General features: G+C 28.6%; 1 protein-coding gene, 2 long non-coding RNA genes and 1 pseudogene across 4 annotated transcripts in view; 2 read left to right on the top strand and 2 right to left on the bottom strand.

Moving 5' to 3' along the window:
* LOC149055199 (uncharacterized) overlaps positions 1-23,875 on the top strand; it is a 107,584-nt gene that overhangs the window by 41,911 nt on the left and 41,798 nt on the right. The window lies entirely within an intron of this gene.
* On the top strand, positions 1,710-5,473 carry LOC149055202 (uncharacterized). Its single transcript, XR_016191858.1, has 2 exons — positions 1,710-2,596; positions 3,667-5,473. It is a non-coding gene; the product is annotated as an uncharacterized LOC149055202 (long non-coding RNA).
* LOC149055200 (uncharacterized) lies at positions 8,173-16,280 on the bottom strand (annotated as a pseudogene). Its single transcript, XR_016191856.1, has 7 exons — positions 16,091-16,280; positions 12,480-12,669; positions 12,192-12,393; positions 9,876-10,185; positions 8,944-9,191; positions 8,545-8,697; positions 8,173-8,386 (listed from the first exon to the last, which is right to left on the bottom strand). The product of XR_016191856.1 is annotated as an uncharacterized LOC149055200 (transcript).
* Positions 12,953-14,990, bottom strand: LOC149055201 (uncharacterized). The gene has a single exon (XM_089228173.1). The coding sequence runs from the start codon at positions 14,988-14,990 to the stop codon at positions 13,152-13,154; it is 1,839 nt and encodes a 612-aa protein (XP_089084299.1). The 3' UTR covers positions 12,953-13,151.

The raw sequence follows: 23,875 nt of genomic DNA, 5'->3' as shown, positions 1-23,875 counted from the left end.
TTAAAGATAATCAGCTTGATATGAAATTAATGATAACAAAATATGTAAAAATATTAAAAAATGCATACAAATTATTTTCAATCAGATTTTCCCAATTTCGTCAACTAGATTCAACTTTAGAATTTTTAATAAATCCACATTATATTAAATTTGGCAAACTTGAACTTAGTTTTTTTGAGTGGTTAAGTATTGAAAATTTAGAAATGGAGTTAATAGAATTTCAGGGAAGTAATATTTGGAAAAATAAATGTATTAATTTGAATAATAAGCTGAAAAATAATCATAGTGAAATTGGTAGGAATATTAAATCGGAAAATTTGATTCTTAATGAGTGGAAAAGTCTTCCAAATTCATTTGCATCTATGAAAAAACTAGCTCTTTCTTTATTGACAATGTTTGGATCTACTTATGCTTGTGAGCAGCTTTTTTCTTCAATTAATTTTATTAAGTCAACTGTAAGGAATCGTCTTGGAACAGATTTAAGTGAAGCGTGTGTTCAACTAAAATTAACCAGTTACAGTCCAAAAATTGATTCATTAGCCAATAAAATGCAGCAACAAAGTTTTCATTAAAAATGCATGTATAAAAATAGTATTTTTTAACGTTTCAATATTTTTTATTTTTTATAAATTAAATTTTTTTACAAACTTACGTGTTACTTATACTTTTGTATCTAATATATTTAAATTGGTTGATAATATAATATTTGACTTGTGTTTTTATCATTCAAACCATAGATGTAGGAATTTTTAAGTTTAAAGAAGGGTTATCAAACTAGTTGACACGCAAGGAAAACAAAATCCAACCAACATTTTTATTTGACACGCTGGTACAAAAAGGTTCGCCATCCCTGATCTAAACCATGTTTGGCTAAAATGCACTTTACCACGCACCTCTCGAATTTCGATATTTTTTTTAAAAAATACGTGTTTTCAACGTTGATTTCGAAACTGTTTGAATTTTTGCGCGGAGACAATTATTTTGGAAGTTTTAGCTCCTCAAAGTTTGCGATTTTACGTTTATACTCATGCGTGACATACTACTTTACTGCCGCGCAGAGCAACTTGAGTTTGGCTACCGGTGCCGGTAGGCGAAGGTGGTCCCATGAGTTAGGTGACCGGAGCCGATAGACGACGGCGGAATCTATATTATACTTGTGTTACTATAACTAACAGGGTTAAGTTTACTAGTTAGGTCATCTGTCTGCCCGCAGGCGTCAACCTAACCGTTTTACGCACTACGCGCGAAAGTACAGTTAGTACAGTACAGTACTGTGGTGTACCGTCAATTGCGCGTGATTATTTCAGCGCACGTTAATTGGGCGTGGAAATTATAGCGCATGACAATTAAGCGCATACGACATCTTGGCGTGCGTCAAATTAGCGAATACGACATTTTATAGCGTGTGACATTTTAACTCAACAAAATAACAAAATAATACAATAAAGATACAGCAAAAAAAATATTACACATATGCGAAGATTTTGAAAATCGACCACTCAATGAGTACTTACAAGGGATAGCCCACAATTTGAATTTAAATAAATGATTATAATATGATGTTTTTTTTATAAATGTTTGTATTTTTTTTTTAAATTTTAAACATAATTTTAATTTAAATAAGTGATTCTTAAAATAATGTAATATGTAGGTATTTAACGTTTAGCAATATTTAATGATATTTTATTATATGTTTAATTAATTTGGTATATTTTAATAAACATGACGCGCTGACTTGTCTTGCGCTGAAATGTCGTATACGTTGATTTGTCTTACGCTGAAATATCGTATACCTACGCTGATTTGTCTTGCGCTGAAATATCACCGCTGAATTTTCGTGCGCTAAAATGACCGCGCTGAATTGTCATCGATCCCAGTACTGTACAGTAGTGTTGCGCGCATGAGTATAAACATAAGATCGCAAACTTTGAGGGGCTATAACTTCCAAAATAATTGTCTCCGCGCAAAAATTCAAACAGTTTCGAAATCAGCGTTGAAAAACACGTATTTTTTTTTTTAAAAAAAAAATCGAAATTCGTGAGGCGCGAGGTAAAGTTCATTTGTTCCCCATGTTTTAACGCCATATTATTGCAAGTAATTCGATTTTCTTGTTCGTAACTTTAAACGTGACGATGATGATGTCGGACAACTGACATAATTAAATATATTGTGAACTCCTTACTATTGTGTTTTCGCCACCAGCACTTGCTTGGGCAGTTTGCTGAGCAACTCGTGAAATATGTGGGAGCAAATGATATTATTAAAAAGAATATGGTATCAACAGTATATAATAAATTATTATATATATATACTCATACTATTATTAATAATTAATGGACTTTTAAAACACAAACAATACGATATTGTACCAAAGACGTCTCTTCGGACGATTGTAATATTAACAATACTAATACGAATAATAATAATAATAAATGACAATTAGTGTATTAACTATGTATATATATAGCACGTACGTTGCAGCAGTCACGAGATCAACGGAATCACCCTCGCCGAGCCGTCTGCGACATATAGTATATTCGCGTGAACATTTCCGATATCCCTCATCATCGTGGGATCCCGTCAGTTGTGACCAGTGGTATCGTAATTAATATTATTATTATTTATATTAATTTGCATATTGCGCAAATATTGTGCTCTTTAAAGTGCATCATAGGTTAATATAGTTATATATATATATATACATTATTATAATTATTACAATATAATATATTATATTGTATAAATAATACTAATACTCGTCGTCTACGCCAACCTGCAACCATCGCCCGCATATTATATTATAATATATTAAATATACGATTGTTATTATTATATTTTATTACTATGTGTGGCAGTGTATCATATATATCGTATATTATTATAGTATACGCACTGCTCACATAATATGTTGTTCGTATATGTATATATATATATATCAGTGGCGTATTTACGGGGGGGGATCAAGGGGATCAATCCCCCCCCATAGACTGTATACACACAATTAATTATAGTCGTTACTCGTTATAATTTGACGATTATTATTTAAAATAATATGATTTTTTTTTTTTTTTTATCAATAATTGATTACATTTGCAAGAATTAAAATATTATATTATTGTACAGTATTCTCATTGGTATCGCTGGTCACTGGTCTGTGGTCAGTGATTATACCGGGTTTAATAAAACATTTAATCTCAAGTAATGTGTTGTGTATTATAATTTTGGCAAACATAGAAAGTATATTTAATATTAATAAGCTTTTATAATTCCTGGAAACTTGGGGGGGTGAGGGGGGGGGGGGCGTAGCCCCCCTCAAGTTAGTGATAACGGTAAAAAGTCATATCCCCCCCCATGACAAAAACCTAAATACGCCACTGATATATATAACTATATTAACCTATGATGCACAATATTTGCGCAATATGCAAATTAATATAAATAATAATCAACAATAATAATAATATTAATTACGATACCGCTGGTCACAACTTACACACTAGACATACGCACGCTCCACGACTTAGTACGGACGCACACAAAAGTGCGGGCACGTGTAAATACGTGCGACGGGTGGCGATGAGAATCACACCCACACACAAACTATTATAATAACAGATCGACGATCGACGCAACTTTAATATAATAATAAAATATATAATATCGTAGATATGCGGCACAATATACAGACTGGATTTGTCGATCGTCCCACAGCGACAACGTGGAAAACAAATTTGAGACGACACCCACGGTCACAGCAAACTATACCGGACGACGGTGGTGAACATACAGGATGGCCTGAGGATGGCCGGACCGCTGGAGAACCGGTGGTCAGCGATGCCGGTCGCCAAAAGTTTGCGCAAGCGCACTTCGGCGTCGGACAGTCAGCGGGGTGACCAGACAGGTGTCAAACGGTCACACTGCTAGTCACGGGCGCGAAAAACGGCTCAGGTTCAAGCGACAAGCAGTGAGTAACACGAATTGGTTCGTTACTTTTCGCGTGACGATAACGTCGATAACGACGTTGGACCGCCGACGATCCAAACCATGTTATAACGCCGTTTTATTGTGAGTAACACGAAAATGTTCATAACTTTAAGCGTGTAAACTCGTAATAGTACGTCGTGCGCTTTGAGATTAATTATGTCATCGGTCTGACGTCGTCATGGTTATCACGGAAAGTAACGTATAACAAACTTTAGTTACGCGCAATAGAACGGCATAGGTTTTGAGATTAATTATGTCGTTGTGTTTTGTCCGAATCGGCGTGTTTTGTCCCCGTCAGCCGCCAGACACTGATTCTAGTGGCCGGCTACAAAGTGTCTCGTCTGAAAGCGCTCTAATAACTCACTACAATAGAACGGCGTGCGCGTTGAAATTAATATTGTCGGCGGTCCGACGTCGTCGTCGTTGCGAGAAATGTAACTTATAATAACTTCGAGTTACTCGTAATAAGTTGATGCGTGCGCTGAGTTTAATTATGTCGACGGTTCAACGTCTTTGACGTCACGATAAAAGTAATGTATAAATAACAAGTTCTAGTAACTCGCAATAGAATGGCGTGCGCGTTGAGAATAATTATGTCGGCGGTCCTACGCCGTCTTCGTCACAAAAAAAATTAAGGTACAACAAACATGAGTAACTCTTAATAGAACAGCGTGCGCGTTAATATTAATTATGTCAGCGGTTCAACTTCATTGTCGTCCACGAGAAAAAAAAAGTATTACAATTTCGAGTTACTCGTAATAAGTTGACGTGCGCGCTGAGTTTAATTATGTCGACGGTTCAACGTCTTTGACGTCACGATAAAAGTAATGTATAACAAGTTTTAGTAACTCGCAATAGAATGGCGTGCGCGTTGAGAATAATTATGTCGGCCGTCCGATGTCGTCGTCGTCACAAGAAAAGTAACCCATATCAATTCCGAGTTACTCGTAATAAATTGATGTGCGCGCCGAGTTTAATTATGCAGTCGGTCCGACGTAGTCATGGTTTACTCGAAAATTAACGTATAACAATATTTAGAGTTACTCGTAATATTACGGCGTGCGCATTGCGATTAATATTATCGGCGTGCCGACGTCGTCATCGTTACGAGAAAAGTAACGTATAACAAACTCGAATAACTCGCAATAGAACGGCGTGCGTGTTGATATTATAATACTGTCGGTCGTCCAACTTCGTTGTCGTCACGAGAAAAGTAACGTATGATGCATAATATACAAAAAATATTATAATTAAATCTCTAAACCAGGTTAAGTAAACAATCATAATATGTAACAGGACATTTTAACAATATAATTAGTATAATTTTGAGCATAGTCAGTAGGTATAATCTAACTAGGTCAAACTTAATATCGATATTACCGATTGTGTTTCGATTGTAAAATTTATATTTAAAGAATATGTGAAGACAGAAAAGGGGTCAGTTATTGGCGAGAGTCGTGTGACTCGCCACTGGACGTCAAAGTGTTTATAATTAATTTGTGTACGTCGGTGATCGGCGTTTACGACAAAGTGGCGCCCAACTCGTGGCTTGTGATTCTACGATCTGTGTGTGTGTATGTGTACAGTGTACACAGTATACATGGATTTTTTTTCTGAGAATTTTTGCGTGACTTAGTACCTCAACGGTTGAGGCTCAACCTTTGCACTGCTTGTGTGTGTGTTATATATTATACACGTTATTTTTGATTCAAGATTTGTGTACCTATATGTGTGTACACGGATTTTTGAATTTACGTGAATTTATGCGTGATTTGGTACCTCAACCTTTCCACAGCTTGTGGAATCTATATACCTAGACGATATTTTTGACTCAATTTTTTGGTACCTCAAGACTCGAGTATTTTTAAAATTTTTTTTTAAGTGTATTTATTTGGGTATATTGTCCCTTAGCACAATTTTCGCGAATACGAATTTTTGGGCAAAGTGTAAATTCGATATTTTGACTTGATATGTACCTATTATATATTTATGCGATATTTTGACTTAGCGTGTATGTGCATTCATACGGTATTATTGCCTATTTTTGAGATTAGGTACCTACGTTTTGAAGAAATACAATATTAATGTTCACATGTGTGAGTGACATAACTTTAAAGTTTCGTATTTAATATTTTTTTTTTTTTTTGGTACCTATTTGATTAATAATAATTAATAATTAATAATTAATTATATATTCCACATGCAAAATATAAATCTAGAGTTGCTACAATTATTTTTGTAGGTTAGTCGTACAAAAAAAAATTCAAATTTAATAGTTTAAATATTTTAATTTTCATCAGCCATTAGATAGAAAAAAAAAATTATAATGTCATAATATAAATGATAAATTTTTATCATAATAAATTTTTATTTTACAATAGAAACAAAAAATCTTAGAAAAATATTCTGTGCATGAGAGATATTTTGATTTTGAGCTCAAATAGTCAGTGTAGTATATTAGATTTGCATACATATATTAACCGAGAGCACCATACAAAGAAAAACTATAATGTTTTAGGACCATTTGAAATTTATTTATATAAATAGTATTGCATTGCATTTTAATAATGTCTTATTATATTAATTTAACAAATAATAAAAAATTGTCTTAATATATTATTATGAATAAAAAAAAATGTGTGAATAAAAATAATATCTTATATTTATTTATTTTATCTTTTTAATACATAATATACCTTATTATCTTTAATTCAATGATATATTAGTATTAACTATGTTTTTTTCTGTCTATAATAATTATTAGGTTTTTAGAAATGTATAAGTTATATTTAGCTCATCAATTTACCAAAATATATTATCTAATGGAACTTTTAACATACCTATATCATAAATAATTACATAATAGTACATACGCGTGTAACAATCAATATTGTAAGATTATAGCTCAATAATATTTTTATTGATCTAATATTTAATAATCAAAACTGCATATTATTCATTTTTCTCTAATGCTACATTGTTTTTTTCCTTTCCTGTGTTAATTGTTTTATTATTGATGTTTATACTTTAGTAACTTTAAATAAAACAAAAATGTTATTATCATACCTTTATGTTATTGGCTTATGGCAACATATTTCTCATTTCAATATGAAACTATCAGTTCAACAAATTGTTAAATTTTTGCCGTGTAAGCAAATTGCTGTAATTACATATTTATAAGTAAGTAGGTATTATTATGTCATATAACTTTTAAATGACACCTTTATTTTACATCTTTAACAACATTTTATTATTTGTATACAAGAATAATGTAAAATTTAACTTCTATTAAAAATGTATATATATTTATTTTATTTTATCATTTGTAATTACTAATTATGTTGACACATATTTACTTTTACCTGATTGTTGACTTGAGTTTTATACTTTTATTTATCAATAACGTGTAGAATTGAATAGGTTTGCATATTTTTTAACCTTGGCATTGATAATTGTAATATGATTAAATCCCAGATAGCAAAAATATATTTTATTAAGATTTAAAAAATATTATTTTTATGATGATATGATTTAATAAATGTTTTTTTCTTCATTTTTTTGATTAAAATAATATTTAAAAAATATTTATAAAATGTCAGTTGGCCACGAGATTATCGTTTATATGATATTTTAAAAATAATGTAAATAAAATGTTATTTTTATAATATTATAATATTATTTTTATTTTATTATTATTTTAATATTCTCATTATATGATTATTTAAAGATTTTAAATATATTCATACATTTATAAATATAATATGTTTACCTAAACTAATTAATTTATAACATAACTCACAGGGTTATTATTACTTACAGGTATATAAATAATATATTATACATAGGTATATTTAATTACATAATATATATATTATCTATATTCTATATGATTACCTATATTGTATATTACCAATTTTTCAATCATCATTTTTATTAATATGAATAAATAGATATACAGTATCCCCCTTTTTTATTATTTGTCAAGTACGACAAATAATTTTAATATCTTCAAGCATAATCCAATTAGTCTTCTACTTATTACTTTTTAGCACAATCCTCCAATTATTTACTTATTATAATATAATATTATACCTATTGGCATAATTATAAAGTATACATTTAATAAAATATACTTTTTTTCAACCATTATAGGTTGGCTCACAACATTCTAATTGATAAATAAAAATATTATATAATATATAATTATATTACTAAACATTTTTTACAAATTATTTGACGGAGCAAATGAAATATTTTATTTTTATTAATAATTCTACAATTAACTATATAATACATTAAGGTTGATTGAGACGGGATTTGGCGCCAGCAATAAAAATTTTCATTGGTGTTTCAACATCAATTGTATTACAATTTTTAAACTTTCCAATTTTATTTATTGAATCTGACACACATTCAAATATAATAAACTATAAACTGAAAAAATATATTTGGTTAATTTATACGTAGGTTAGTATATTGGTATCATAGGATAAAAATGTAAAATAAACTTCGAGAAGAAATTGAATATAAAAGAATATATTATGTTATCATCTTTCTTACCGAATATTAAAGAACATGTGGCCAAAACTGAGAACTCTTTTTTTGTCCCTTGTAACTAAATTCCTTTAGTAGTTCATCAGTGAAAAGAAATCTCAATATTGTTCTAACTGTACCTCCTATGTTGTTGCGAGCTAACCGTGACAGTTCTTCTACCTGTAATCATATTTTAATTTGTTCTTTTAGTTGACTTTCAAATTGTTATTATTATCATTTTTTTACCTGAATACAATTCAATTATTTATAAGTAGGTACATCTGTATTGAAAAAATTTAATAACTCCCCAAAAAATTATAAAGATAGCCCATACAAAAAACCCAGTAAGTTACTTAGGTCAAAAGATTTAGAGACCTCTTTATATGTTAGTTATTACTCATTATTATTATAATAAATAACTCTCACCATTTTTTTTTTTATCTGGATATCAGTTAATTTTTCTTCAAATATTGAAAGATCCTCTTCTGTTTTCAACGGTAAATTACAAAGTATGTGTTGTAATACATGATCAATGCCTTCCAATGTTGTTTCGTGAAGTTCAAATATATTTGTCTTATTTGTCATACATTTTTCAATATTTTCTATTCTTTCGGTCATAGTTTTTATTTCATACCATGTGTTTAATGTGGTTCTATTTATCTTATTCAGTATGTCTGTTAACATATTTAATGATTTTAAATATTATGCATTTGGTTTTTAGATAATAGTTAGTGGTGTCACTTCTGTTTTCAATTGGTGGGGGGGGGGGGGGGAGGAGTTTTGACCAGCTCAAATGGGTAACTCAGGTTGACTGCCACTAGACCCGTATATGAGTCACACAATGTTTACTATTCATTTTTTGAGAAAAATTTGATTTTATTATAACCTTATTTTATTATTATATTAAAATGTTACTGATAAAGAATTGATTCCAAAATCAATAAAAACGTGACCCACCAGTGTGCCACTAGTGTTTCATGAATTACACTTTGTGATGCACAGAAACAAAATAAAAATCAGGCATAACCCATATATGTGTCACATAAACAATTTGGCAAGTATGTCCAAATTGTCATGGCAGTCAATCTGTTAAAAAAAAAGAGGTCTATATATTATTTATTACAAAATGTATCATTGTGACAATAATTTCTTAGTACTCAATAAAATAGGCATGTTTTTGTGCTAATAAAACATAATAATCATTATAAAATGGAAACAACTGGGGACAGCCCATCGGGCTGCTTTGAAAATTAGACAGGAGCAAATGCCCAACTTGCCACCAGTCTGCCCCCAAATGAAACCACTAAATGGTTATTAAATTAAGTAATAAACTGTAAATTTCATACTATTATACATACCTAATTCTGAGTTATCAACTGTAGCACTGGTCCTGGAGACTTTAAAGGGCGACGAGGATGTATAAATAACTTCTTGTGCATCATCTTGAGCAACTGAAAAAAGGATAATTGACATAATCATTAGAAGTTTTTTAATTTTTAAAAATCATCTTTACAATAGTATTATTACATACATACTAAGTACTTCGGCAGCTGGTATTAACTCTGGGCTCAAAGATAGCTCATTAAAAAAAATCTAATTGTCTTTTAACTGATTGGTTGCTCAATAATACTTTATCAATAATAATTTTATTCCTAGAAGGTGGAGTATCTATAAAGAACAATAATTATAAATAAATAGTATAGGTATACTGATTAAAAATAAAAATTAAAGTAATAGGATGTCTAGAATGTTGATGTTGTAAAAATAATAATAAGATGTTTAAAATTTAACCAAATATGTGGTATATATTATTTTTTACTAATTCAAAAAATCTTAATTTTAAAATCTTAACTACGCTATCGCTGTATATTAAACATTAAGTTGTACTAGGTACTTTAACATTGACCTGTCACAATAAGTGAAATAAAGTGATCAGGTTTACTGTACAATCTATATATATGTTATCGGCAAAGACGTAAATTAAGGAATTAATGTTAATGACTAGTCAATAACGATATTTCCGATCAAATTAGGCAGTACACGATATTGACTAGTAAATATCGTTAATGTCTATTATAATCAGTCGATGATGCAATTAGAAATATCTCCTAGGTAATGACAATAACTCCGGGATTTTTCAGGCATAGTTAAAATAAATTAATAACAATATTAAAATAAATTAATAACAATATTAAAATAAATTACTATGTAGGTACGGAGTATGGCATGCTAAAAAATAGGTTCACTAGAGCACAACTTGTTCCGTGTCCTGAAAATATATTGAATTATGAAAAAACAATCGCGACTGCCGGAGTAAAAGAAATTACGGTTTGTGAGGCTGCTGGATATGGAATCGCGGGATCACAAGGCTATACAGGATGTATTTGCAAAACCAAATGCAAAACTAATAGATGCGCATGTAAAAAAAATAATGTTTTATGCAATTCAAAGTGTCACGGCATAACAGATTGTGAAAATAAATAATTATTAATTATGTATAATTTATCTTGTATTTATACATTTCTGACCTAATTAAAATATTTTGTTAAACATAATTATCAACATTGCCTATCAGTATTAGACATTAAAATAAGTTCCTAGTCATAGTTCTAAATGTGTTAACAAAATATTTAAATTTTAAAACCTTGCCTATGTTGTCAGTTAATTCCTAGGCATTGACAATATCGACTACTGATGTTAGGAATTTATAATATTGGCTAGGCATTTACGTTATTAACTAATTTACATCATTGACGGTAACATATACAACTATGTGTAAGAAATAAAGACAGCTTATTTCACTGTTGTGTCCTACATTCCTACCATGTGGGCCTATAAACAAACTAAATAATACATGCAGTGTACTGATTATAATTTTCATACCAATATGTATGTTATCTGGATTATTAAGCTCATTGTCACAATTAGTATTCTCTTCAATTTCCCCACATGAACCTGAGAATCAAACAGTAATTTTAATAAGTACCTACTATTCTAATGGGTAGATATACAGGGTGATTTTTTTATCATGAACCACTCATTATTTCAAAAAACATTGATGTTTTTGAAAATATTTTTTTACAAAATTTCGTGTTGTTAAAAAAACAACATTTTCATTAAAAAATTATGTTTTTTTAATATTTTTTATCTTTATAATTTTTTAAGTCTTTTACTTTTTTGAATGACAACCTAGAGTTTTAATTTCATATTCTAAAGCAGAATATTTTTCTAAGTATTTTGATACGTAAAAATCGAATTTTAGTCGAGTAGTTTATGAGTTATAAATATTTAAAGTTTAGATTGGCGGAGTGGAGTGGTACGAGGTTACCCCGCAAAATGTTTGTCCACTACTCCGCTTGTCTAAACTTAAAATACTTATAACTCATAAACTACTCGTCCAAAATTCGATTTTTACGTATCAAAATACTTAGAAAAATATTCTGCTTTGGAATATGAAATTAAAACTCTAGGTTGTCATTCAAAAAAGTAAAAAACTTAAAAAAATGTAAGGATAAAAAATATTAAAAAACATAATTTTTTAATAAAAACGTTTTTTTAACAACATGAAACTTTGTAAAAAAATATTTTCAAAAACATTGATATTTTTTGAAATAATGAGTGGTTCATGATAAAAAAATCACCCTGTATATAATATTTTTATTTTTCAAAATTACCTAGACTTTTAATGGAATCTGGAATCCATGCTGGTTTTTTAATTGCCTTATTTTTTTGAATTGTTGCCATTTTATTATATTTTTTTTTTGTTGCATTCTTTTGCCTAGTTCTGATTTCATCATCTGTTTCATATGGTGAAGATGAAACATTCAAAGTATTTTCAGACTTTTTTGTTTCGGACCTTAGCCTGAAAATAATCATCTGAAAAATATAAAATTATTTTATTAACATAATAGACAATAGCAATAATATGTATTCTTTAGTATTATTGTATATTATAATATTACCTAAGTCCTTGCACATTTTTTTTTTAATTGATAAATACTCAAAATCATATTTATTTGGTATTAATCTTTGTTTTATAAAGTGATTTGCGTTTTTTTTTGGCCAAGCAGATTTATTTTCTTTGACCCAAAATGATGGCACAACTGCAACTCCATTGTCATCAGAAAAATTTACAACTGACCACATATTATACTGAAATATAGTAAATATTAAAATAATAAAACTGCCACACTTTAAATAATTTTAAATTTATTAAATATATTGTTTAAATAGTTATTAATAAATGAATATATGTACTATAACTTAAATTAACATTAATACCAACTTATGATAAATATAACTAACAATCTTTATACTTGATTACTAACAACAAACGTTAAATATAAAATATTAATAACTATTAATTATGCATTACAAGAACTATGAATTTATGGTAAAGCTATTAACACATTACTGTCAGATAAAATCATTTTTTTTTTAATCTCATTTATAGGATAGCAGTAGAGCTCATGACTTAATGTATTAACATTATAAATATCTAATTCTGAAGATTTAATCGGTTTATCAAATAAAATATCTTTGTTTTGAAATTGTTTACAAATTAAAAATATTGCATCATTTTTATCTTTAACTATATTGAAGACTTTAATTATGTTACCGCTACATGTTAAAAGTCAACTTTTAGCTTTTGTATTTAATTTAATAGTAAATGTTTTCATTTTTAAGGTAGTATACTGGGATCCTTGTATATTTTGTATCAATGGTCCACATTTATGAAATCCAGAAAAATTAAACACGGATATTTCTTTTTGAGAATCTAATTTCAATAAACTTATTTCGTTACTTCTTTTAACAACTTGTATAAGTGGCTTGTCTGGCTTCCGTATCATGTTCTTTAGAGTACTCATGTAATTCTCGAATGGAAATGTAGAACAATTGTCCAATGGACCGAATTTAATATAGTCATCACATATATGCGTTAATCCATGGACATTGTGCGATATAAGGTGACGACCATACAAATTTTCGAAGGTTTTAACAAAATTATCCAACAGTTTCTTAGCAATATTAATATATTGTGCATAGTCAGGACTCAATAATATTGTCATTGCTAAACTTAAATCAAAAAAGTGGTTCCAGTGTTCCTTTAATACAACAGATTTGATAGCAGAAGAACCCAAATACGATAAAAATGTACAAAATTCAGTAGCTTTCCAGTTTTTTATATGAGCCAAACTTCTTGGTTTTCGATTGATTTCGCAAGGTATACTGACTCTTAGACCTATCAGTATTTTAGATATTTGTTCTATTTTCCAAGATGGATAACGTATAGGCCCTGGGCCTTTAATCCATAAATACATCATTTTTCTAACCACACCATGGCAGACTAAATGTTGATAACCCAATGAAAAATCCGCAACAGTGTTAAAATATGGTACTGTAGTTAATATAGAAGTATTTCCAGTATGATATTCCTTATCAAACTGAGAAATATAATTCTGATGAATTCTCTTGGATGGTCGATTATCTGGTGTTGTATATGGAAAACACATTCTATTCAATAAGTGTTCTCCTTTATGCTCACATCTTGAACAAGAAGAGAATCCAGCATGTCCTTTAGTTTTTAATATGAATGATTTAGCCGGAGCGTCACAGCATAACACATCCAACATAACTTTAAAGTTTTTTCCATTAATTTCAATACCATTGTTGTCCAGAAAATTTATTTCTTCTACAAAATACTTTAGGAATGTATTGCTGTCCATGGGTTTTCTATTTCCACAGTAAATCCCTACTGGAAATATGTTACTTCTATTTGGCTGTATATAAGCAAGTATTGGCCAAAATTCTTCAGCAGTTGATTTAAATAAAGGCAAACCATCTATTCCTGCAACAATATGGATCACTGAAGCATTTTTTAAATTTAATGGAATATTTTCTTTAATAGCATTAGCTAAGCCAAAATGGTAATAGTTTCCAGGTTCTACCGAGTGAATATTTAAGATGTTGATTGGTTTAGTATGTAAGATTGTTCTTGAATCTTTAGGCAAATATTCAAAACAAGTGTGTTGCTTTAAAATACCTAATAAGCCATTAAGAGCATTTTGAGATATTTTAAAGTTAACAGCCCATTCAGCAACTAATGAAACAAAAAATGATGTTTTACCATACTTATTTGAAGTAGAACAATTATCTTCATCTGATGAAGACTCAATAACACTAACATCTGATAGTGTGTCACCCAATTCGGTCACTAAATTGTGATCAACTGATTTATTCGGGGATTTATTAATACTTCTCTGTGAAGGCGCAACACAAACATTGTCCACAGATTTAACATTAGTAACCAAATTTGCTTCTGGAATAATGTTTATTCCTGTTGAATGAGCAGTCAAAGATACATTTTTGTCAATTGTAGTAGCTAATATAGGTATAGATGTATTTTTGGGTTCTTCATTGACTCTTCTTCTCTTAGAACGCATACTTAGGTTTGACTTATTTTGATAAGACATTATCGCTACTTATACAATAGTAGGTACCTACAAGATCAGGCATATATATACAGTATATTAAGATACAAATATGTAAGTGCCTAGGTAAAATTCTTGTTAAATACCTATGCCATCTACCTAACATTTAGTGTTAATAAGTATGATATTTACCTATAAGACTATAAGCATACAATTTTATTTAGATACAAGTCTATTGGCTAGTCTTTAATATTGTGTAAGTAAAGGTAGAAATCATACTTAATAAATTTCAAAATTTGGAATACCTAATTAGTAATAAATAAATAATGTTAAAGTAACTGATAAATTATTTTTATTAAGTATCAGATTATTGGTTGTGGCTTACACTCATATAAATTAAGATCTTAACTCTAATAACACAGAGACATTACTATTATGGGTTTTTAATTCTTAAAAGCTTACTATTAGTATTTATTATGTTATATTATAGTTATTATTATATGTGCTGTTATGATTTTTGAAGATGGAAACTTCCAAAGAAACTTTATCTTAATTAATGACATAAGTACCCAGAGATATATCTATTACCTTCTAGTATTCAATACTACATTATCCAAAAATATAATAAAAGTATAGTACCTACCTATGTGTCAATTCAATATGAAAACAAGATTAATTGTACCTACATAAAAAAAAAAAATATTTTTCTATTTTACATTTGTAATAATTAAAATACATGTTTTATCACATAATAACTGCTATTAATAATCAATACAGAATACCTACACAAAATATGTATAAACAAATATATATGTACCTAAACAAATTATGTATAATTAAAATCCTTGGTAGGTATATATTACTGATATTATACAAAATAAATACTATAAATTCTGTATAAAATATTAAATACAATGGTACATATTTATAAAATAATTGCAGATTACCTATTATTTATTAATATAATATGCAATTCTGTATGTGATTTAAAAGTATTTAAATGCCTAGTAATAACTATAGGGTTGACTTATGATAAAATATGTTATATAAAAAGTATTGTGAGTTACATCTAGTTAGTTTACATCTAAATAACCTATTAAATATAAAATAACTATACAAAACTTAAAACCTTGATCACTTACCTATAAGAAACGAAGGATAGCAATCCCACAATGGCAGTTAGCACTATAATGCACAAATGTTTAATAAATATAATATAGGTAGACGATTAACGGCGAACAGTTTTAGTTAAATACGAACATTAAACGTTATTAGTTTATTACTTATTAAACTACGAAAACAACTTAGAAAATTGAATGATTTTTCGATCATGGAAACAAAATATTATAATGCTTTATATTTTCAAGCTGCCGTCGCGCGTCGCTGCCGATAATGAACGATTATAACTTATAAGTATTTTAGTATTTAGTATTTACTATTTACTCATTGAATCTATGACAGTTGGCCGCGGCTGTATCTGCAGTATGGCTTATCGTAAATACGTGTATTTTGACGACTATACCACGAAATAGGAATTAGCAAAATCCGCACTGTTGTCAGTGTTATCGTCGTTTAAAATATCTATAAATATCCTAAGAATTATCATCGATAATAATCTACGTTTATAATATCATTATATATATTATTATTACAATATTATTTAGTGATGGCCGATGGGCGGTAACGAATAATTTGTACTATAATCCATTATAAATGTTCGGTTATTCGTATAAACTTTCGAATAACCATTCGAATAATAAAGGACATAACTGAATACAGTAATTTTTTTTTTTAATTATTCAAATTATCTGTACTATCTAAAAAAACCGAGGGAATAATTATTGAATTAAATAGGTAATGCGCTTAGAAATTCTAGTAATAATATACCAAATATACCAAATAAACGTTTAAACATAATACTATATATTATAGCTGACCACTATTATAGTGACCAGTTAGACAAACAGTCTGGAAATGGATATAAAAAATTATGATAATTATTAAAACAAAAATATTATTTTAATTAAATTATATTATTATAGGGAGGTAGCCATTTTAATATTTAATATAATATGCTGTAAAAATTATTTGAACAGTTCATTGTTCAATAACACTTGAATAAACCCATCTTTGGAACATTATATACATATTTTTATATTAATTTATGTAATTTTTGTTTTTGATAACCATAATAATAATCATATTATGTCCAAAATATTATTTTATTATTTCGATTATAATGTCATAACCATATTATATTCAAAATATCATTAAAACAATGCATTATTAACATTATAATAAAATATCTTCAAAATAATATAATATTATTACGTTTATGACATTCTATTAATATTTTACATTATATTAATATTATACAAATAATATTATTTTACATTATATTAATATATTTTTTTAAATATTATTTTTCTGATGAAAATATGATATAAATAAAACATTATCATTACGAAAATGCTATCTGGGATGCATGTGACGAAGTAATAAACCAAGCGATTCAAACAAAAATCATCGTCCATTGCCGAAACACCAATACACAACAATTTTCGACCAATCTATGGACTAGAACGAAGACTACTACATATTTTATATTCAACGATCACTTCTTCGGGAGAAGACCATCAACTTCTATTTAATTTTATGTACAAAACCCATGTGATGTAAATTTCATTCAAAACTGAAATAATTATTTAAAAATATGAGGACATATTTTGTGTTACATAGGGGTGTGTTATTGTATAATGCATAATATACAAAATATATAATATTTAAATCTATAAACCAGGTTAAGTAAACAATCATATTATGTAACAGGAAATTTTAACAATAAGTTTTTGTAAAGTGTTTAATAAAAGTGCTTATAATTAATTTGTTCGTTAATTTGTGTATGTCGGTGATCGGCGTATACGACACGTATAACAAACTCGAGTAACTCGCAATAGAACGGTGTGTGCGTTGAGAATAATTATGTCTTTGGTCCTATATCGTCGTCGTCAAGTGAAAAGTAACATATCAATTTCAAGTTACTCGTAATAAGTTGATATTGTGTGCGCTGAGATTTATTATGTCGGCAGTCCGACGTCGTCATGGTTTACTCGAAAAGTAACGTATAACAAGTTACTAATATAAATAATAAGAGTTACTCATAATAATAGTGCGGTGTGCGCTTTGAGATTCATTATGTCGGCGGTCCAACGTTGTCGTCGTCACGAGAAAAGTAACGTATAACAATTTCGAGTTACTCGTATTAAGTTGATGTGCGCGCTGATTATAACTATGTCATCGGTCCGATGTCGTCATGGTTTTCTCGAGAAGAAACATAAAACAAGTTAGAGTTACTCGTAATAGTACGGCGTGCGCGCTGAGTTTAATTATATCAGCGGTCGACGTCTTCTATGTCACGAGAAAAGTAACGTATAACAAATTCGAGTAACTCGTCGCGTGACGATGACGACGAAGCCAAGAAGCATTGCTGACATAATTAATAACATTGCGCACGCCATATTATTGGGTGTAACGCGAATATATTATACGTTACTTTTCGTGTAACGATGATTACGTCGGACCGCTAGCAATCGAAAAAATGTGTTTTGCATGCGACTTGTCGAAAGGGAAAAGACGTATATCATTCGAACCGAGACAAATAAATTACCACTGCGATGAGGCCGTAATATTGTGAGTAACACTAACTTTTAATACGTTACTTTTCGCGGGACGTTGACGACGTCAGACCGCTTATATAAAGTTATGCATTATTTCGGTATAGTTATCTCATTTCATTATTGCCCGATGCCCTGATATGAACAGATTGTATACAAGGGCATCGTTGATATAAAATTAGTATTATATTATAAACCTAGGTATCTATGGATTTCTCTTATTGATTTAGTACAATATAATCCATCAATCCATGGCGATTGTCAAAGTCGTCGCGGAAGACGCAGTCGATTAAATATTCTAACATTTCAATTAGATAGCAAAGTAGACATGAACGGAAAACATCCTGCTTTCCGTTTAATCTTTTTTTTTTCATAAATCACATTATTTTTAGACTTCAATTCAAATCAGATATGCGTTTCCATTTCAGCGTCGGAGTGCATACACGTCGCAGACTCTAACAAAGCCCAAAATAATTGATATTTAAGGTAAGTTTGTTTTAATAACAATTTTTTTGCGGCTTAATGTTGTAAAAGAATTGAGCTACATGTTCGTACATTTTTACAATGGTGATGTTTTCAAAGAGTTCTTCACCTATGCATTTGAAACTAAAAACTACAATAGGCACTTAAAACATACTTTATATTGTGACTTTTTCAAATTTTATAAAATATTCCCTTGAACCCAAAATGTCAGACTTATTATGGCCTTTTACAATTTTTTAAGTAAATGCAAGACTGTCATATTTTGATACGTGGCTGTATTGCATACAGAAATTGATTTTCAGACATACCAAAATATGGCAGTATTGAATTTAAGCTATGTTTATTTTTATGTCATATAATATCCAATATAGTATATAATATAAAATATTATTGACTGTTAGTTTTTTTGAAATTTGATTAAAATTGTTGTGTTATAATTTATAATTGTACAGGCAATATATATATAAGGATGAAAATTAATCATTTAATAGTTGTAGGTATGTAATCAATATCTTTAAAAATAATTTTATATTAAATTAAATAACACAAAATAAAATACTACTTGTCTTTAAGTCAATAAGCTTATTTTTATGTATCAAAGTAACAAATAATATGACAAATTAAAAAAAGAATATTCTATACTGATAATGACTATAAAATTATCAAATGCTTTTGAACAACAAGAGTACAAGACTAAAACATTTTTTATTATTATGTTTATTAAATTGAATAATTTATTATTATTTTAATAATATAGGTAATACTTGTTTGAAATACAATGTAAAATAAAAGTTTACTCATTATAATTATCATGGCCTTATGTTTAATAATATTATGCTACCTATGGCTGTAGGTAATATTAGGCTATAGGCTAATTTCATAATGTAATGTATGTTTGATAATTTTATTTTTATTCAAAACTATAATTTCTTGATAATATTTGCTTGCCCATAAGTTGTTTAAATTGTTGTAAAAACAATTTATCAGGGAATTATTTTTTAACTTTAATTAATTTAATATCTCTCTATAAAACCATTTGACCGATAGTATTTTTATTAAAGTTGTTACAAAAATCTTTACTATGACACCTTGTTCTAGTTAAAATGTCATCAAATTCTGATTTTAGACCTTTTTTATGATGTTTCTGAGCTTTTATTTTCCTTCCAGTCCTTGTCTTTAATACTATTATCAAAATTTCAAAATCTTCATTATCTAAATATGTAAACAGAATACAAACTGTGTTATAACATAAAGTTCATATAAACACGAGATCAAGATAAAATTATTATTTACTATTAGAGTCGATTATTTTATCACACCAAGTTTCCATTGACGCCTACTAGCTCAATGAAATTTTGTGAACTTTCATTTGATTTGTTTGAATGTGTTATGTGTGGTTTTCAATGGTAAATCGTCTGAAAAAATATTATAATAATATAGCTTGTAAAAAAATGCAACTGTGTAGCTGCTAAGTACCTACTTACTGTCCTCATATTCATGTACTTATCACTGAAGGTGTAGTATTTAACCATCCAATATTACTTTGTTTGTAATATTAAATTCTGCATTTTTAATAGCTGTTAATATTTTCATAGAACAATAACACAATTAAATTAAAATTTATGGTTGATAAGGTTTTGTACGTTAGAAATTATCAAAAAATGATTAATAGAATGAATTACATTCGGTATTTATTAAGGTATACAATATTATACAAAATGTATACAATAAGCCAACAACTGACATAGATTAATATATTATTACCTATTTATACATTATATTTATAATTCATATTGCTGAAAAGTTAAACCATTTAAAATTCAATTCAATTTTTACAGATTTATAGGTAAACAATTTTATAATTATTTTATATGGTGTTTCTTTTTTTTATTGAGCATATTCACATCGACAACAAAGGCCATTAGTTACACTTATTTACAATAATGATATAATATAATATGTAGGTACTGATACAATGGTAAGTTATTTAATTAATATAAAACATTTTTTTTATGTATATAAGAATGAACAATTTTGTTTTTCTTAAAAAAATAATTATGTCTAGGTTTTTTTCATGAATAGGTTATTTGATATTTTACGTAGGTACCTAATTCAATAATTTATTACAATTGCATTTATTATTCATTTTCTAAAAAAAACACAATATAATATCAAAAATTCATAAATAATAAATTGGAATAATATTTTTAAATTATCGAAGTAAAATAAATAAACACTAATACAAGTAATTATAATTAATCTTTACGTTATTAAAATAAAAACGAACCGGTAGGTATCCGAGTTCAAGTAGTTAACTTGTTGTGGTTAGTGAACTAGTGAAGAAATAATAAGATCTTGAATGAAATATTTAAAACATAAATTAATACATTATAGTCAAAGTACCAACTAGATTCACTTTCTGATCGAACGAGGTACTGAAGTCAAATATCAAAGCACTTTTACTGCCCCAAAACGTGATGACAGACACCAGACACAAAAAAAAAAAAAAAACACACATCATGGTTAAATCAATACATTCATCGTTCCGCTGAGAATCTAAAAACACACACATCATTGTAAATTCAATACATTCATCAATTCGTTCAGAATCTAAAATGAATAGGTCAGAAAATATTGTTGAATATTTTATTGAAATTTCAGAGATGGTATTCGTCAGTGAAGATTTGCCAACTAAATATCATATTCGTTGTGAAGCCTGTGTGAAATGTATTAACAATGTTTCAAAGATGAAGTTTTATAGTAGATTCAGATATTGGGTAAGTGATTTTCTATTTTTCAGTAGGTTTATTTTTATATTATTAATTTATTAATTGATCAGGGGATAGATTACTAGCAATTTTTAAATTATTCGTTTCTAACCACTGGTATAACACTATTCAAGTTATCAATAAAATCGTGATAAAAATTAGGAAATTGATCAGGTATAATAATTAAAATTTTTTTTTTAATAGTTTCCTCAATGATATTTAAATATTTTTCCAATTATCAGGTACGATGACCTGTAGGTACTATAGGGACTGGGAGTGTGAGAGTGGGGGCATAGAAGGATAAAGAGATAGGGGGGGAGAGAGAGAGAGATAGAGAGAGAGAGAGAGATAGAGTGAGAGAGAGAGAGAGAGAGAGAGTGAGATAGTGTGAGGTAAGGTTAGATTAGGTTAGGTAGGGCAGGGTAGGTACTATAGTGACTTGTAAAGAGAGGGCGAGAGAAGGATAGTGTGAGAGGAAGTGAGCGAGGTAGATAGGATGAAGGATAAGGAGATAAAGTGAATGAGAGGGTGCAAGTGTGAGAAAAACGGGTAGAGGGGGAATGTAAGACGAATGAGTGTAAGAGAGATAGGTGAGGGGGATGGTGTGAAAGTGATAGGGTATGAGAGAGGTAGTGTCAAAGGGAGATGATAAGGTTAGGTGGGGAAACAGAACAAAAGTGAGAGAGTATTGTGAGAGGTTATGAGAGTCAGTGAGTTAGGTGAAGGGGAGGGTGTGATTGAGATAGGAAGAAAGAGGGGTAGTGGCAGAGAGAGAGGATAAGGTTAGGTGGGGGGAAGGGGAATAGTTAGGTAGAATAGTTATGTTAACAATTCTGAATATGTAGGAAAGGATCTTAAATTGCAAAGGTCACTCGACCCTTTGAGTGATACTACCAGGTTAGGTAAGGTTTACAACCTTCGACTATGGGATAGAATAAAAAGAGAAGGTTGGTTAGGCCGATTAAGAGGATGTCAGTGGAATTTTTTTTCTCCGACTCATGCGCAATATATCAAATTTTTTGTTCACAATAATCTTAATAATTTCTAAAAATTAGAGAAAAATTAATGGTTAGATTTTTATCTAGGGCATATCATAGGCTTATTATACTTTAATTATTAAGTGAGTTATGAGTATTTTAAAGTATTCATAGCTCGCTTAAAATATAGCCTATAAGATGCTCTTAATAATAAGTATCTTAAAATTTTAAAAGAGGCCATTTTACTCTAATTTTAGAAATTATTATTATCATAGTGAACGTAATATTTGGTATGTTGTGCGTGGGTCAGAGAGAAAAAAAAGGAATGCACTGACATCCTCTTAAGTGTTATCAAGTCAAAAAAGCTCTTGATTGTTGATTGTTTGCATTATTAAAAGTCTTGAAAAAAGTATGACTTTGTCATTACATATTTTGTTAAAATATCACATCAATCAAACGAATATTATCTTTAAAATAACAAATTATATTTTTATATACAAATTTATAATTTCAATAAACATATTATAGTTAATAGTATTATTATGAAAAGTATTGTAATGCTCAATAAAAAAAAGTGTTTAAGTTGTTGTTTGATAAGTAAAAACATTTAAATATTATAAATTCTCATTCTCAAAATATTCATCTAAGGACATCAATTTCAAAATAAAATATTTGTATACTTTTGTTTAATATTACTTTACACGATTGTTCTATGATATTGATTAAAAAAATAAACTTGAAAGTAGGCGCATGATTGGAAGTAAAAGTTATAATTGATAACTGTAGAGCTAGGACTTTTATGCAGTTACTAAAAATTCATTAAATGTACGCAGTTAAATATGCCTTTAAAAAAATTACATTCTTTTATTACACTATAAAAATTACTTAATTAAATATTTTATGCATTTATCATATATTTATATATATATAGTGTGTGTCCCACAAAACAGGGTAGGTACACTTTATCAATCATTACCCTTTAATTATACGCTGTAATCAATCATAAATTCCTATATGACTTGAGA

Source organism: Diuraphis noxia, unplaced genomic scaffold (genome assembly GCF_037042655.1).
Source record: "Diuraphis noxia isolate RWA-SAM2 unplaced genomic scaffold, SU_Dnox_SAM2 contig0005, whole genome shotgun sequence".
NCBI lineage: Eukaryota > Metazoa > Arthropoda > Insecta > Hemiptera > Aphididae > Diuraphis > Diuraphis noxia.
Note: the sequence above shows the minus strand (reverse complement) of the source record. Positions and strands in the feature narration are given on the sequence as shown.

Bases quoted from the DNA above. Each gene is read 5' to 3' on its own strand.
- LOC149055201 (XM_089228173.1), bottom strand. From the start codon at position 14,990: ATGTCTTATCAAAATAAGTCAAACCTAAGTATGCGTTCTAAGAGAAGA.